Genomic DNA, 14,121 nt, shown 5'->3' with positions numbered 1-14,121 from the left:
CAATCAGGTTACCTCAGTTTCCTAATCAATCTGATCCCTCGGGTTTTGAGTTTACGGACATTTCGACTAATTCTACAAAGATATATTATCTAATATATCTTCAACAATATATATAATAACTTATATACACGGAATAGCATGACCTAATATATATATATATTTTTTTGTTGATATTTAAACTTGGTTCTTAAAGTTCATAAGGCTGTTTTAAAAAAAATATTTTAGAGAAATATTAGAAACCAAACATGTATACATGCTACGGATCGTTTGTGGTACACGTGATGGGATAGATAAGAATATTCAAATAGGAATATATTATAGAATTATTTTATTTGCACCTTCTATATGAAATAGTTAATCCAATCATTTTAATACAAATAGTGGATAAAATAAATGTGGGACTAATTAATAGTCTGTTTGGCCAAGCTTCTAGAATCGGCTTATTTTAAAAAGTGATTTTTCTCAAAAGCATTTTTAAAAAAAGTACTTTCGAAAAAAACCATGTTTACCAATTAATTTAAAAAAATTTTTTGAAAGAATAATTAATATTTGACCAAGCTTTTAAAAAGTGCTTCTAATTATATTTTTAAGCAATTTTTTTTAGCTTCTAAAAATTACTTCTACTACTTTCAAAAGCACTTATTTTTTTCTAAAATCTTGGCCAAATACCTTCTTTTTTAAATTAAGCACTTATTTAAAAAATAAGTACTTTCGAGACAAAAATAAGCTTGACCAATACTCATAGTCAAACTTTAGATAAAATAATCCCACATTTTATCCGGAATTATTATCCTTATTATTCACCAATCAAACAACCAATAAAGTTATAAAAGCTATTATAAAGAGTTACCACTTTAAAAGGTAACCAATCTATAAATAGAAATTTTGAATGGTTAAAAATTAACCAAATTATTCTTTCATTCTCCAAAAATATAAAATTACCTCATTAGCTCTGGCCATTTTCCTACCGGAACTCTTCCATTTTTACGGTAATAACCCCATCGGAAAATTACTCTTTTTGTTATTATTTTTTCCAAAAAAAAAAAGAAGAAGTATTGATTTGAAATCAAATTTAATTTGATCAACTTATTTCTTCTCTTTTTTCTACTTCATAAAATTTTCGCTAAAAAAAAAAAAAAGGAACAATTTATGTGGCTAGATTTGTAAACAATACTGTACATTTGTGATAATTTTGTAATATTACAGTTGCAAGATTATGATCAGTTTTCAAAATATAATTTTTTCAAAATATAGAGCAATTTGTTGTGAAATTCTGTTTTTTTATCTATTTTATACTTAATAAATTTTCGCCAAAAAAGAAAAAAAAAAGGGTTTTTATGGCTAGGTTTGTAAACAATACTGTACATTTGAAGTATTTTTTTTTATAATAGCACATTTGCAAGTTTATGATCTATTGTAAAATTCTGTTTTTTTTTTTTAATCTTTTTTCTGAGTTAATAAATTTTTCACAGAAAAAAAAAAAAGAAAAAGGAAAATTTCTGTGGCTAGATTTGTAAACAATACTGTACATTTGCAATAGTTTTTATAATAGTACATTTTCAAGTTTATGACCAGTTCAAAATATAATTTTTTGAATCAAAGCTGAATTTGTGAAAGTTTGCTTTTTATCTGTTTATAGTTCATAAATTTTCGCCAATTTTTTTTTTTTTTTTGTAAACACTAAATTGTATAATAGCAAATTTTCGAGTTTATGATCAGTTCAAAATATTAAATTTTCTAGTTGTAATGGCAGAATTTTTATTTTATCGGTCCATATATAGAGTTTGTTCAATCATATGAGTATGTATTGGTTATTAAGTTTTTTTTTTTTTTTTTTTTTTTTTTTTTTTTTTTTTTTTTTTAAAGCCTGTGAAAAATTGTTTTTTTATTATGTGTGTGCATTTAAATATGTAATACATGATTGACTTGACTTGATTTAGATTATTGAGTAGCTTTTATTATGATTCAATTGACAGGTTTGTGTTGAGTTAAGTTATTATTGGTTGCTTTGCGATGTTTTTTTGGATAGTACATTTTCAAGTTTAAGATCAGTTCAAATTATAATTTACCAGTTGTAATGGCAGAATTTTTCTCTTATCGGTCATATATAGAGTTTGTTCAATTATATGAGTATGTATTGGTTGTTAAGTTTCTTTTACCTGTGAAAAATTGCTTTTTTATTATGTGTGTGCATTTAAACATGTGATACACATGATTGACTTGACTTGATCTAGATTGTTGATTTAGCTTTTATTATTATTTGATTGACAGGTTTGTGTTGAGCTGAGTCATAGGTTGCTTTACTTGGTGAATCTGTGGGAAATGATTGTTGAAAAATGAAGAAAGTGAAGAGAAAGCTCGGGAAGTATGAACTTGGTAGAACTATTGGTGAAGGGACTTTTGCCAAAGTTAAGTTTGCACGAAACACCGAGACTGGAGAGAATGTTGCCATTAAAGTCTTGGCGAAAAGCACCATTCTTAAGCACAAAATGGTTGAACAGGTACTAATGTACTTCCTTATTTCAAAACTCTTGAAGTTTATGCGTCATTTGTCCTGTATTCTTTTTGTTTTGATGAACATTGGTGTTCATATATCCTACATTTAAAGGTTGGAGCTTGATATTAGAAAAGTTATTTACCCGCAAGAGTGGCTCAGTTGGTTGAGCATGGGGCTTTCATAATGGAGGTCTCAGGTTCGAAACCCCCGCCACGACAAAGGGGGATTTGCCTTCTAGGTCGAGCTCGTCGCACGGGACTTGCCTAGTGCGGGTTACCTCTTCTATGTGATTTGCGAGCTATTGCACAGGAGCTGGGTTTACCCTGTGCGCACCCGAAGGGTAGCTGCGGGTTCCCATGTCATAAAAAAAAAAAATTAGAAAAGTTATTCAAATCGGTAAGTGATTATAGTCAAAACTAGGTCTGAGTTCACAGATCTCTTCTGTCGAACTCCAATAGGCATTTTTGATCTACATTTAAATTTTGGAGCTGGATAAATTAGAGATGTTATTTCAAATTGGTAAGGGATTATTGTTAAAAGTAGGTCTGAGTTCACAGATCTCTTTTGTCGAACTTCAGTAGGCTTTTCTGATCTGGTATGCAGCAAGAGTGTAACCATGACATTTTTCATGGTTGGACTATTAAGCTCACATTAAACATTGTAGTCGTGGCAGTGAGATCTGTTCTCAAAATTGAACTATGGGAATGTTCTTGGTTTCTGAGCTGAATCCAATTAGTGAACCTCAACATGTTATTCCATTGTTGAGTCAACAGTCAAATTTCAGTAAGTTGACGGATTTTTTAAGTTTTTGTACGATGGCTGGAAACAGCTTAGTTGTGTAAAATAATGATCTTTAATGATATTGCATTTTGATTATCTATTTGCACTTGGAAATGATTTTGTGTTAAGAGAGCACATTCTGGGGTCTGTATGTGATTATTGTTACTGTCCTTGTTCTTCTTCATCTCCGGCATTTTTGGCTGGTCAATATTCTGACTTATTTGAGACGGTTTCCAGATCAAAAAAGAGATATCTATCATGAAAATTGTCAGACATCCTTGCATAGTTCGGCTTCACGAGGTAAAAAGAAAAAAAGAACACATGTATGCATTTTAGGAGTACTACTTTGAGTTTGGCTTATTGATTTTGTGTCTTTCCTTGTAGGTTTTAGCTAGCCAGACAAAAATATATATCATTCAGGAGTTTGTCACAGGAGGAGAGCTTTTTGATAAAATTGTAAGATTCCTTCAGAATTTTCAATAAGGTTTTTCCTTCTTTAAATCAATAACTCTTGCAGACTTGCTGTTCCTTTCATGTGATAATAAGTTGATAGCTTTCTATCTGATAATGACTGGAGGGGTAATCTGTAAATGAGAATAGAGGCACGACTGAGACACTATTGCAACTATGGAACGTGCTTATGACAAGTTTCTATGATTGATAATCTTCATTTATTAGGATAAGTTGTAGTTCGAGTCACGATCCATTATGGAGAATCTGTAAGTAGATAATGGAGTGATCAGCTGATATCGTTGGTGCATCGTATTGAATATTCACCCAGCAGTAGACTGGCAGAGTAATCTGTACAATGAGATATAGAGGCATAACTGAGATATCTCTCCTCTTTATCTGGAAAATAGAGGCATATGACATATCAGAAAAAAGGAACTTCTGTATTCCCATAAATAGTAGTTCCAGGCCACGCTTTTATGTGAAGATCTTGGATATCCGTTTCTTCACGCTGAAAGTAGTTTAAGAGTGTGTTGAATTGCCTTCTAGTAAGTCAAAATTCCATCTTGTCAAGATGTTCCACTAGCTAGGTCTTACCAGTCTTATTTTAAGCACGGGATAATTATTGGAAATTCTACAATTTAGCTTCAAATAAATTTTGCTCAGTCAGGAAGGACTCTAACCAGAAGGATTCTCTTAGCTTATTGAACTTTTGATGTTTTCTTTCATTATCCCTGAATAGTTGGTACTGAATGCATTCTGAACTTCTGTCCACAAAGGATGGACAGGAGACCTACTGGATCTAATCTTTGTTCCAGTTTCCAATTAGGCACTTCCATCTTTACTAATTTACTTAAGCTCATGGAACTTTGACCATTGTGGTTTACTTTGTCCTTCTTCCTTAATGAACTATTAATTTGTGATTTTCAAGATTTGGTGATGCATCTGCCCCTTCAATAATATTGTCACTCAATTTATAGGTTCATCTAGGTAGGCTTCCTGAGGATGAAGCAAGGCGGTACTTTCAACAACTCATAGATGCAATTGATCACTGTCACAGTAAGGGTGTTTACCACCGAGATCTGAAGGTTGGCAATTGCTGATTGGGAAATCTGTTGTGAATATTATCTATTCTAATCTCTTAACTAATGTTGTTCTACAGCCTGAAAATTTGCTTCTTGATTTCCAAGGGAACTTAAAAGTTTCTGACTTTGGGCTTAGTGCATTGCCTCAACAAGTAAGCAGCATCTAATGTTAGTTGCATTAGATGGGGTATCTATTTTTGTTTCTTTCCTTGTTAATTTGAGCGTCTAAAAGGGCACTTACTCAAATCTCTAACAGGGAGTCGAGCTCCTCCATACCATTTGTGGTACTCCAAATTATGTTGCACCTGAGGTATGACCCATATGTAGTTTGAATCATTCAGTTATTTCTTAACAGTTCTTATGAGTGTTTGCTTCTTGTTTTGCACATGCAACCCCTCATTCTCCATTTGATTGGCCTGCTAAGAACCCTTTTCTTATCTATACTTCTATACCTTGAATTGTGAACTAAGAGGCAAAGATGTACTTTTATGTTTCTAGTCCTGGTTTAGTAATTAGTTCTGTTACAAGGAATCGTTTTTTCTTAGTTAGTAGCATTTTCATTCATGACATTTTCTTATGCATTGATATATCACTTGTGCCAGCTATATTTATTGCTTGGTTCCACCTAAATAAAGTCATATGGGCGATGAGGAATGCACCTTCACGTCATGGTTCTGTACTGACTGCTGCCTAAGCGAGGCAAAGCGCTTAGACGGTATTGCACCTAGCTCCAGCGTTTAGCTGCCAAAGCGAGGCTTTGACAACACTATGCTAAAGTTTACAAGTGGTGACTTCTCTTGTGCAAAAAAAAAATTAAAAAAAATGAGTAGTTTGTTAGTTTTAATACTTGTCAGTTCCACATTCTCTTTGGTCTTTACTGAAGGGTTGTGAGTTTGTTACCACATGCCGGTTACAGCTTCTCCATGACATTGCTGCTTTCCTGAAATGCTTATCGCACTTCATTCTTCCTAAATGCTACAGTTGTAAGATATTTAAGGAATAAAAAAAGAGGGTTTATATGAGAATCGGCTTTGAGGAATTTCTGGACTTAGCAAGATTTGGTTCTTTGCAAATGCTAGAAGTTCCAAAACCATGCTACAACTCAGCTCTGGAATCAGTTTTGCCTTGTCGAACTATGATTTCCCAATATCTTGTAAGAAAATGAAGTTTTTTTTGCTGAATAAGAAAATGAAGTTCCTAAAGGTTTTCAGGTTGATAGATTAGAAAATTAGGTCCTCTTAGCTATGTTCCCATGTCTTATGCATCTTCAATGAAGTCAACATTAATAAGTACCATCTGTATTTGTTTTATCTGCGAGGAGCTTGAATCAGAAAGAAGCTAAGAAGAGGGTTGGTTGTCTTCATTTTAATTCATTACCAACCCTTTTACCTAGCATGATCAATTAGATTTTGATTAGTCATCAAACAAGATTGAATCAGGATTTATTTCCCTTCCACGAGCCCTGTAGTAATGTACCTTCAAATCGTTGCAGTCAGCGTCAGTTACCTTTCTTTGGGTAACATCATAACCTTGTGCTCAGTTGTTTAATATGAGAGGTTTGCAGCAAGTTGAATTTGTCTGAACAATGTCAATTGCTGAACATATCTTAATTTGCTTAAGATGGTTTCTTATAGTAGCTGGCTTATTACTCTTAGTTAATCCTTCAGGTGTTAGGTAACCGAGGCTATGATGGTGCCGCTGCTGATGTGTGGTCATGTGGTATCATCCTTTATGTTCTGATGGCAGGATATCTTCCATTTGATGAGCCAGACCTTCATACATTGTATACGAAGGTAGATGCAGTAATCATGAGTTTGTATTGTGTTAAACAGAAGCATGGATAATTCTGTTAGGTGCCTCTCTATACAGTTGTCGGTGCTAATGATTAATTATGGGTCATATGAGGGACAAAGTTGGTTCTTTTCTATATTAGCAATATGCTGAGGGCGATTTTGTCTAAGATACCAGCCCTATCTCATATGTATTTTATTCATCTCTATTTAGGATTGAGGTGTAATTAGTTGATTGATATACTTTATTCTGTTCTCTGATCTCTGTTAAACACCAAGTGCTAAGGTAGCTTGAAGTGTGAAGGATAAGCTCTCTTTCACTTGGCATCGATCACACTGCTCTCATCAAGACACCGTAGTTCCGGATTTCTAATTTTATCTTCATCTGCATGAGTTTCCTCCTTGTGTTTCTTTTTTAAATTGTTATTTTGTTCTTTGTTTGGTTGTTTGTTTATTGTTGTTAGATTGATTGGAGCTTTAAAAGCAGCTTGACATTTCTTGTAAGCGTACTATATGTTGAAGAAATTTTTTGTTCTTGTACACGGCTTACTATATGTTAATGTTACTATTTGTTCTCCACAAATTTCTTATTGGTTTTAATATTGAAACAGATCAATGCTGCTGAATTTTCCTGTCCATTTTGGTTTTCTCCTGGTGCAACATCATTGATACGAAAAATTATTGATCCAAATCCTCGGACTGTAAGTGCAGTGATATTTTTAGCTCTGAAATTTATGGTATAGCATTGCATGTTGTCACTTAATTTCGAATCTATTATAACCTAATGACATTAAACTTGAACTGGAAGAGATTTGAAGACAGTAGGCTACCTAGAATGGGATTTCCCGTCTGAATATGGAATATTCACAAGTGAAGTAGCAGAATGGAAATTTTGAAAATATATAGGAGACCTCAATCAAGTATGAAATCCGAATAACGCATGCATCCTTTAGACATGCTTTGTGTTTGATTTGGTCCAGCAGAGGAGTATGACCTCATATCTTTGGACAGAGTTAAAATCATTTGTTAGATATTGTCCAAAGAAAGAAAACATGATAGATGCTGCACCAATGATTTTCATGTGCTGGCATGAGATAGGACAATCCACCTCTCATGTGGGGATTGTGTTGAAGATTATTAAAGCTTAAGCTCTAAGATGAGACGGAGAGCTATAATTGAATACTTGGAAGCTTTTGAATTGGAAAAAGAATAGTTGGAAGATCCATTCTTCTTTCCACCATGATCCATGGTTGAGTTGTATGACTTATGTGACTTCTTGGTGCTGCTAACTATCTTTCGGGAGATGAAATTAGATACTTGCATTGAGAGCGGTGGATAGATCTTTGAAGAGATGACCTATTTGCAAAGATGTCTCATGTTCAGAATGTTATGTCAATCTTTAGATAAAATTCAGATATGTTTTTCTAATTTAATGTTCTGTTACTGGAAAGGCTAGTCTGATAAACACAAATCTCAATTGAAGATGACAAAAGTGAAGCTACTATTGGTTCCCTTATCATGCTAATTTGTATGGTGGCCTCCTCTGCTGCTTTATCTCCTCGTCTTTTTTCTTTAGTTTTTTCAGTTCCACCTAAAGCTCAGTGTATTCAACTACCAAAGAAATACTTAACACTTTAAATGATGCTCACTATATGCACACTACATCTGCAATTAACAAAACTGCACCCAAAACTTCCTCAAGGGTTATCAAAAAAACTTCCTTACCTGAAGTGAACCTGAATTGTTTTTGTGTTTATAATTTTATCAAGAAGAAATATTCTTAGTTGTTCGTCACGATTTATGAAACAGCTAGGATGACTTTGATGAATAAGAATGAGAAGCCAGTGACAGAACTTCACATACTTGCAGGGCATTGTTCTGCAGTAATATATATTATACTCTATTCTTCTCTTTATCTAGATTCTTTCTAGTGGATGTCCCAAAATGCTCGATGCTAGTACATTTTTATAACTTCCACAAAATTCAAGAATTCAAATTCATTATTAACAACAACATACCCAGTGTAATCCCACGAGTGGGTCTGGGGAGGGTAGAGTGTATGTAGGCCTTACCCCTACCTTGGGAGGTAGAGAGGTTGTTTTCGATAGACCCTTGGCTCAAGAAAAAGCTAATGAAAGCAGTTCGGAAAAAGAAGTCATGGAGAATGGAAGCAATTCGGAAAAGGAAGTCATGGCAAAATACTATAGGAAGCATGTCAAAGCATTCTGAAAAGGAACAATAGCTACAACAAAATAATACGAATATCGAAGTACAAAATATTGAAGTATAAACTTTTCAAATTATTATACTTTGATTTTATGTGATGTTTTCTCCATCAAACTAACTTTTTGGAACAATTACTTAATATATTTTTTTCTAATATAATGGTATAATATAAGTTAAATCAACATCTTAAGCTCGTTGTCCAATCAAATACTATGTAGAATATCGTGACACATTGCTGCGTTGAGAGGTAAAGCTAAGTTCAACTGAAAACATAAATATTATGAGTTTGGTTGCTCAACATGGATTAAAAATCCTTCCAGATCTCTTGGATTGGTTATAAAGATCCTTTTAAGGTCATTTCAAATGTGAGAAATGCTTTATGCTTGCCTTCTGCTCGTTCCTTGCTTTTTTTCAGTACAGAAGTGTTCCTCTCCTCATCTCTTTTTTCTGTTAATTTGTAAAGTTCAGTATAACTGGTACAGATTCAAGAGTCCTTTTGGTGTTTTCATAATGATTTATGTTAATCAGAGCCATGTACATGCAGCGGATCAAGATTGAAGGGATAAAACGAGACCCTTGGTTCCGGAAAAGCTACATGGCTGTTAGAGCTAAAGCAGACGAAGTAGTGAATCTTGATGATATCCGTGCTGTGTTCGATGACATTGAGGTTGAATCCTTGCCCATTTGTGCTTCTATTATGCTAACTAGTGTATCTGGATGATGAGAAGATGATCAAATTTATGAAAAGTTGTATATTCTTATAGATCAACTGAAGTATTTGGCTCCACTCTAGGTTTTGATATGCTCCATCTTCAATTATGCAGGATTCATTTGTAACTGAAAAATCTGAAAATAGTGACAGTGGCCCCTTGGTAATGAATGCATTTGAGATGATAACACTATCTCAGGGATTGAATCTATCAGCCTTGTTTGACAGGCGTCAGGTACAATGATTAATTTAGTTCATGGACCAAAATAAACCAAACCAAATTTCATCAGATTTTAGTTCATCTCCACTTCTCTGTTTCTTCTCTTTCTTTCTCCAGACTCTACCTTTTATGTTTTCTGTTTCAAGGATAGGAATTAGAATCTGATTGGAGATGTAAAATGTTTCCTTAATTTTTTAGTTAGTATGCCCTTAGGTTAATTACTCTCTCTATTTTTCATGTCCTTTTCCCCCATTTTTCTTGTAGTCGGATCCAATGCTGCATAATGCCAACCTCTTCAAGTCCAATTTTAGATCAAATATGTCCCGTTTTTATTTTTTATGAAACAATTGTGTCAGATATGATCCGAATAGCTTATAACTATAGGGAGTTAGGTATTAATGTTTCTACTTGTATAGTATGTCATCTTTTTGTCAAAGAAGGTTCGGTAACTTCCTTGTTATAATTAATAGCAATTGAATCTCTCCATTCTTGCAGGATTATGTCAAGCGTCAAACTCGATTTATTTCCCGCCAACCTGCTAAAGTCATCACTGCAAAGATTGAAGCAGCCGCAGAGTCGTTGGGTCTTAAGGTCCACACACGTAATTACAAGGTAGATTTCTAAATTTCTATATAATTCAGGGCAAGTGATTGTGGCGTTCAAGCAGTTGAATTACTTTGAAGCAATGTTAGAATTGAATAGCCAGTATTCCATCTGATTAACTATGATTGCAGCAATCTTCCACCTTTCTAAATTTCAAAAACTTTGTTTTCCTATATACCTCATCACATATAAATTTTCTGAAGTTTGATTTTCCTAAAAGTTGCAGTTCAAAAATACTGCCGCACCTTTTCTCCTTTTGATTGATAGAATACTGCTGGGGTTATTTTAAATTGTTGAGTTTGTTCAATTGAATAGGATGAATGCCAAATGGTTGGTACTAGGGGTAGGAAATCTCATTGTCTTTCAAGACTTTCAAAGCTTCTTTAGTTTTGGAGTCTAGAGGGTTATTAGTGAGTACTATTTTGAAATTTCGGAAAACATTTATGGCCAGTCCTGGCCCCTCTTTTTGGGCTCCAATAGTAAGCAGAATTGATGGGATGTGCTTATTTTTGTCTCGAATGCTGGTATGGTAAATTTTTAACACCAATTTGGCAAGCCATACTTGTGGGCATGTGAATTTGCTAACATTCGGTTTGTCCCCTAGGGTCAGTATCACAAATACTAGCTTTGTTTTGTTAGTTATTTCTATATTCTTTGTGGCTCTTCATGCCAGGCTTGTGTGGGGATGAAGTATTTGAGATTTTCTGTTAAAAAGGTGTCAAATATGTCAGGTGGAAGCCTTTTTTCTGTTCCCTTTGCAATAAGCTTGGCGAACTAAAAACATGTATTATCATCAGAGGCTACGCATTAATGTGTCCATTGATAAATAGCTGTTCCAGGATGGTCTTTCATGATTGTCATCTGCCAATTGTACAAACGTGTAATCCCCTTGAACTGAGTGCTGAGGCTGAAAAAATGTGTGATTATAAAATGATATATTACTGCTTAATCATTGTCTCTCCTCTGGAAATGGTTTGCTTGCTACACAAACTTGAAAGCTAACTTTGCTCTACCCTTCCGGACATTGGGAAGATGTTGCATATTTGTGGTTCTACGATCATATTTTTAAACCGCAAAACATAGCCTTGATTAATTTTTTTTAATTGAATTGGTGATTTGTTGAACCACTATTCTTATTGCAGATAAGAATTGAGGGGTTAACGGCAAATAAGGCCGGTCAATTTGCTGTCGTGATGGAGGTAACTTTCATGCTTCATAAACTAGTAATTCATCATAAGATTGTTGTTTCTTATTTTCATTTGACCACCCTTTCTTTAATTTGTGAAGGTTTACGAAGTAGCCCCCTCCCTTTTTATGGTTGATGTTAGAAAGGCTGCTGGAGACACCCTTGAATATCACAAGGTCTGCTTCTACACTTAACTTTTACTATCCCTCTGTCCCAAATTATGTGGCACACTTTCCTTTTAGTTTGTCTAAAAAAGGATGTTACCTTTCTACATTTAGAAACAATTCAACTTGAGACTTATCATTTTACCCTTAATGAGATGATTTATGACCATACAAATGTCTAGGACATGTTTTGGTGTACAAGTTTTAAAAGTTTTGCTTTCATTCTTAAACTCCGTGCCTGTTCAAATTGTACCGCATAAATTGGGACAAATTGAGTTATACATAGTTTTTCACTCTGGCTTGCATTACAATTCTTATATTTAGCATCTTTAAGGATTTCTATGAAGCATGAAGCTTGGAACTGGTTAATGGACCTTTGTTAAATGTGCATTTGCAGTTCTACAAGACCTTCTGCTCGAAAATTGACGACATCATTTGGAAACCAAAGGAGGGCATGTCAAATGCTGTTCTGCTTAGGACAATGACTCGCTGAACCGGATTTCAATCTCTGGAAATGAAGTGAATCACTAAGCAGTATGATATGGTCAGAAGATGTTCAAATTTTGCTGCTCGTGCCTTGTTTTGCACGCTAACATTGTCGTGTTGGTACTGTGTCTAGTGTGGTTTCATGTGGTGAATTCACACTTGACCATCTGCACCCTCTCTAAATCTTTGTAATTGCATGTCTTACTGTTTAATCTTGGTCTTATTGTATATAAATATGTGTTAAACTTCCAAGACATCTTCCAGTAAGATGGCAACGACATATCTTAAGTGCTATGCCATGGAGTTGACAACTAAGTATATGCAACTAGTAAATAGTACCGTCCATGTTTTCTTTTTCTTTTTGCAACCAAGGCATCACACCCTTAATTCTTCACCAAAGGGTGCCTCATTGGTATGATTGTGTGGAACTGAGTGTCCTGTACCTCTCATGAACTAATATTGGTTCCGATTACTTCATTTGATTCGAGCTCTCTACCAGTCCGAGAATGAGGTAGATTGCTTTACGTACTGAGCATAGCTCACTCGTCGCGATTCAGTGTTTGGAATTCTTGAAATGGGGTTTCATTTCCCAGCTTCTTTGTCCGATCAGTGTATTCTTGAAAGAAGCCATGCAAGCTCTGCTGTAGTTAATAGTCGATGAGCTAATGCATAACTGTATTTTCTGTTTATAAGATTGAATCCCCCTTTTAAGGTGAAACAGAAGTGGAGAAACTTATCCTTTTTATCTCATGCCTTGGCTCCTAAGCAGTCAGGGGCGGATCCAATGTTTCGACAAGGGATTATCGGAACACAATATTTTCGACGTAGAATATATATTTTTAAGTGAAAACACACAAAAATTTCATCAAACATGAGATTAAAATTCATAGTTTAGAAAGAACAGTAGGTTTGTACTAAGAATTTTAAAGGTCGTAATTCATACCATCAAGTTAAAATCTCAAATTCGTCTCTGCCTAAACTAAGAGTCTTATCGTTCTTACACTTCCTACCGAACCAAAGAAAGCTCAAGTTAAATTATTTCCAAATTTATAGGTTACATTTCTTTGGAACGAAATAATAAGGAAACAAGGTCATTTTCTTTTAACTGAGGCAATAATATTTTTCATTTCCCTACTGCCTACACGAATCGGTTAAATAGAGTGATGGTATTCTATTACTAGAATAAGTTTCACTCGTCAATCTATATATTCGATAGACGTTTATTTTAGAACAATAAACCGAAGAAAATTAGTAAAAAGATAAGAAAATGGGGATGGGGATTTTTTTTTTTTTTTTTTGGTTGATAAGAAAAAAAAAATAGAATTTGAGTTTCTCTTCTGGTTCTTGTTCTGAGAAATTAGATGAGCATCAAAATAACAACAAATTTTAGCCCATTTGGGTAGGCATTAATGGTTGAAGCCATCATCCATTTGGGAATATAGATTTTAGGTTGGTGGGGAATAAGACTCGTAAAGAAATGAATCATGAGCCTAATTCAACTCGAAAAGCTAGCTTGTATGGGGAGAATTGCCTAAGTCCATATAAGGAGACCATTCATCTCATTAATCAACGATGAGAGACTTTTTTCATTCTTCCACACGACTTGAGGGTTTCCAAATAATTTGACAAGTCAATACACTTGTGAGGTCATTTTTGTACCTTAATCCCATAATAAAATGTAGTGGGACTTTGAAAAGCTAAAAGGAGAACACCAATAATAATAATAATACTCGAATTTTATTGAGTTAATTTCACATATGGTCATTAAAATAATTAAAACTTATTATTATTATTATTATTATTATTATTATTATTATTATTATTATTATTATTATTATTATTATTATAACAATAGACGGGGGCGAATGGAGCATTATAATTTGGGGTTCAATTGAACCCCAAACTTTCGATGCAGTGTATAAATT

At 34.1% G+C, this 14,121-nt stretch overlaps 1 protein-coding gene across 1 annotated transcript; it reads left to right on the top strand.

Moving 5' to 3' along the window:
- Positions 1-848: 848 nt before the first annotated feature.
- LOC132030826 (CBL-interacting serine/threonine-protein kinase 24-like) lies at positions 849-12,563 on the top strand. Its single transcript, XM_059420587.1, has 15 exons — positions 849-989; positions 2,272-2,501; positions 3,515-3,577; positions 3,662-3,733; positions 4,708-4,815; positions 4,890-4,964; positions 5,069-5,122; positions 6,480-6,605; positions 7,214-7,303; positions 9,373-9,495; positions 9,653-9,772; positions 10,253-10,369; positions 11,503-11,559; positions 11,648-11,722; positions 12,108-12,563. The coding sequence occupies exons 2-15, from the start codon at positions 2,337-2,339 to the stop codon at positions 12,201-12,203; spliced, it is 1,341 nt and encodes a 446-aa protein (XP_059276570.1). The 5' UTR covers positions 849-989; positions 2,272-2,336; the 3' UTR covers positions 12,204-12,563.
- The last annotated feature ends 1,558 nt before the right edge of the window (positions 12,564-14,121 follow it).

The sequence above is a fragment of the Lycium ferocissimum genome, chromosome 9, assembly GCF_029784015.1.
Source record: "Lycium ferocissimum isolate CSIRO_LF1 chromosome 9, AGI_CSIRO_Lferr_CH_V1, whole genome shotgun sequence".
NCBI classification, from domain to species: Eukaryota; Viridiplantae; Streptophyta; class Magnoliopsida; order Solanales; family Solanaceae; genus Lycium; species Lycium ferocissimum.
This window is presented reverse-complemented; position numbering and strand designations above follow the sequence as displayed.